We start from the raw sequence: 3,668 nt of genomic DNA on the forward strand, positions 1-3,668 counted from the left end.
CAATTTTTTCCCTTTGGAAAGTAAGCATCTCCTATCAATAGTCAATATTTATCTGAAGAGTTATTTAAATTCTCTGAATAACATTTTTACCTTTGAGAATGACTGCTATATTCTTGTCACAAACAGACAGAAAAGAGCATTTTTCCAGATATAGGCATAGCACACTGAAAGACTAGAATTCTCATCCACAGCAAATGTTCACTTTATAATGTGACAATTTATATGTAGCATAATCTAAAGTTACTGTGTCGAAAAATGGTTACCTTATATGAATTAGCTAATTCCTATATTCTATCAGAACTGAATTGCAATTAGTGATAGTGGCCAGGAGATGGCGGAGTCTCATTTTCTAAGATTTACTTCATTGGCCTTTGTATGATTCATAACACTCACTTTAAAGAGAAATGTTTTATTAACGGCACTGTTATCACAAATGACAGATACGAATGAAAAATAAAACATTCAGAAAAAAATAAGGAATTTAAATTTCTCAAAACTTTTACTTATTACTAATCATTTATATGTGAATAAAATATTTTAAAATACTTTGAATAACTTTTTTTCTCTCCAGTGTACAAGGTACAGAAGGAAAGAAAAAGTTTAAAACAATAATTATTGAGAAGTACCTCAATTTTTCAATTCTTCCTTTGGTTAGTTTTATATAATCCTGGATTGTTTTATACTTACAAATGTATTTTACAACTATCAACTCCAGTTTTCAATAAAATAAAAACAAGCACAGTTTTAAAATAGAAATTTCACAATGTATATTTTAGGGAGAAAATGTGTTAGTTTAAAATAAAAGTATTTCTTGAAATGGCTTTATTTAAGGCACATACAATGTTTAAATGTTTCTTTCACTTAATAAATGCTAAAGAAGTCTTTAAATCTCAAGTTTATTATACTGCTTTTAAAAAACAGCATCTTTAAGGCCTGGTGATCCACTCACCCACACAGTGAGCACATTAACAGATGTGGCTGTGGGTGTAGGTGTGGGTTGCATTGCCTGCCTTCTAGAAATGCCTCAGAAAGGGAGAACGGGTGTGTTACAGATTGTCCTGAGTCAGCCTGGAGCACAGTCTGCGGCCAGGTACAGAGTCTTTACTGGGATGGTGGGAAGCATCCCGAATCATCCCCGAAAAGGCATAATCCAAAGCTGGGGGAAAAGGCAACGCTGGTACCAACCCAGGAGCGAGGTAGGGAGACATGAAACCAGGTAGCCCTCTTCCTGGAGCGGAATACGCCAGCCGTAAAGGACTGATACCTAGTCTAGGACTTAAGCTGTGGAGACTTGAATCACGTCCATAGGAAGCAGAGCTGGTTTGAAGAGGAGAGAAGGCTGATTTACTCCCTAGAGTTCCAAAACCAATTCCAGCTAAACTAAAGTTTGGAGCTCTCTGGAAAGCTGCACTTCCCCATTCTCCTGAGCCCGCGAGGTCCCTGCTGTCTGGTTGGTGTTCTTTCCCGCTGAGGACCTGTTCGATAGCTTGGACCACATCCCCTTTGCAGAACTGCAGAATGCCCTCCAGCCGGCCGCGCCTGTAACTGGGGAAGATCTTGGTAAGGATATCAAGAGGATCTCTCCGTCTTGAGGACAGGGTGCGAAGTCTGGATCGGGGAGCGGTGAAGCTTTGGGCCCACTCACTTTCATTTCCTGATTCCAGATCAGAGGATGAGAGAGACCTGGGACTCCCTTCACCTCCTGATTGCTCCCCAGGGTGAGGAGACACAATGCTATCATCCTTGGTTGAGTTTTCTGAAACAGATGACCTAAGATTGTGTTTTCCAATGACACCAATAGGCTTAGGAGATGATTCCAGGGTAAGCTGATGAGGGTTGGAGACTGGTTCTTTTTGTCCATTCTGGTATGAGTCACATTTACTCTCTTTGTGTTCTGGGGAAAAGAAAAAAAGAAAAGGAATCAAATAAGGAAAAACTTCCCAGAACAACGTGCTGCCCACTCAAAATCAATACTGGATAGAATAATTCATTCCCTCATAGTTTATTAGTAATACTTATTCATGTAAGAAATTTTAATGAGTAAGAATTTTTAAAGCTCATTTGGAAATGCCAATGTTGGAATAGTGGGAAAATGCTATTTATTATGCCATTTTAAGATCACAAAATGAAATAATACATATATTCAGTAGTTATTTAGGAATCAGAAATGAGAGTCCATTGCTATCCCAAATTGTTAATGTAACACCCAATATCGCACACTGGCAATCTGAAGTTTTCGTAAATGTCACTTAAGTGTTGCTGTTATCCACGTGAGTCTTCCTCTCACAATGACATGATGCAAAAAGAACTGAGTAAAATAGTTACGTTTTAGATAAGAAATCAAAAGAAGAAGCAACCTGAGTATGAAAATGAATATTCTATTTAATCATTAATGCTACATTTCTACAATTGGTTTTTAATGCTCACATTAGCAAGTTTCAACTAAATTACCTGAATAATGTGAAAAAATAACAAAATTGTTTACTCCATTTCAAATCTAAACCAATACTAATGACTGCTGTACCAATCTCAAGTCACACCAGTCACACACTTCATTTTAGTGAAAGGTGATACAGAGTTGGTATTTTTACAATCCTCTGCGAAATACAGGCTTTCCTTTTCAATCCTATGAAAATGTCGAGAAAAGAGATTACAGTCAAATTGTTTCTAAAAGAAAATTAGAAACAGCACTATTGTACTATTGTAATCTATATGGACCTTCAAAGTGTGTGGTAAAAATAATATATTACGTATTTATTTCAAATCTCAACTCCCTTGTAATCTTAAGGGGAATTTTCAAAAAAATGTTTTTATAGAGCAATCTGATTTTTCTATCTCAACTGGTTGAGCATGAATATTAATAAAACAAGAATATCTTTAGGAAAATAATAATGCATATATTCACTAAGTAACTTTTATTTTGGCTTATACTATAGACATATTTTATCTCATCTCCATTTTCAAAGAATAAACTGTCAAATGGGGTACTCAGAAAATTTCAAACTTTCTTATTCTACTTTCTTATGAATGCAACAAGACAAATATTGCCTAAAGCGGTGACTTGCAACCATGATTTGCAAAACTCCTATGTTTTCTCAAGGAGAGGTCCTACATTCTAAAATAATATCTATGATTTATTTTAAAATTAAAGTCAGTGTACAATTGAAAATTTTGATCACTAAAATGCTGTCATTACATCAAACATTTAACAAAAAAAAGGGTGTTTCTCCTATAAAATTTCAACAACTCTAGTACTGTCAACTTTAAATAAAACAATAAAGTTCTTTTGATGTAATTCTGCCATGTGGAGAGAGATTGGCATTGGTCTGCCATTCCATTTTGTTTTCAAGGATGATTCACTAAATATAGCCCCCTGAACATGTAAGGCCTCGAAATTTCACCTCTAAAGCAATTTATATGTATACATATATATGTTGTTATTACATTGTACTCATGGAGTATAATATAATGCAATAAAATACGGATTGCATGAAACCATCTAGAAAATAAGGTGTCTTTAAAATACTGTGATATCACTTATATCATCTCTCTGTTCTTTCAACTTCTATTGCTCTCTTTACCTCTTTGCTTTTATCCTTGTATATTATGTCTTGTAGTTTTTGGATGTGTATAGTTTTCCTCATTTTGAATATAAGTCCTTTTGTGTA

At 35.0% G+C, this 3,668-nt stretch overlaps 1 protein-coding gene across 1 annotated transcript in view; it reads right to left on the reverse strand.

The window, feature by feature from the left end:
* Positions 1 to 989: 989 nt before the first annotated feature.
* LOC102760109 (doublesex- and mab-3-related transcription factor A1-like) overlaps positions 990 to 3,668 on the reverse strand; it is a 12,334-nt gene continuing 9,655 nt past the window's right edge. Inside the window, exon 4 of the mRNA XM_006774821.2 lies at positions 990 to 1,894. Coding sequence (XP_006774884.1) covers positions 1,047 to 1,894 — 848 coding nt within the window. The 3' untranslated portion in view covers positions 990 to 1,046. The remainder of the gene's footprint in view (positions 1,895 to 3,668) is intronic.

Source organism: Myotis davidii, unplaced genomic scaffold (genome assembly GCF_000327345.1).
Source record: "Myotis davidii unplaced genomic scaffold, ASM32734v1 scaffold1288, whole genome shotgun sequence".
Classification (NCBI taxonomy): domain Eukaryota; kingdom Metazoa; phylum Chordata; class Mammalia; order Chiroptera; family Vespertilionidae; genus Myotis; species Myotis davidii.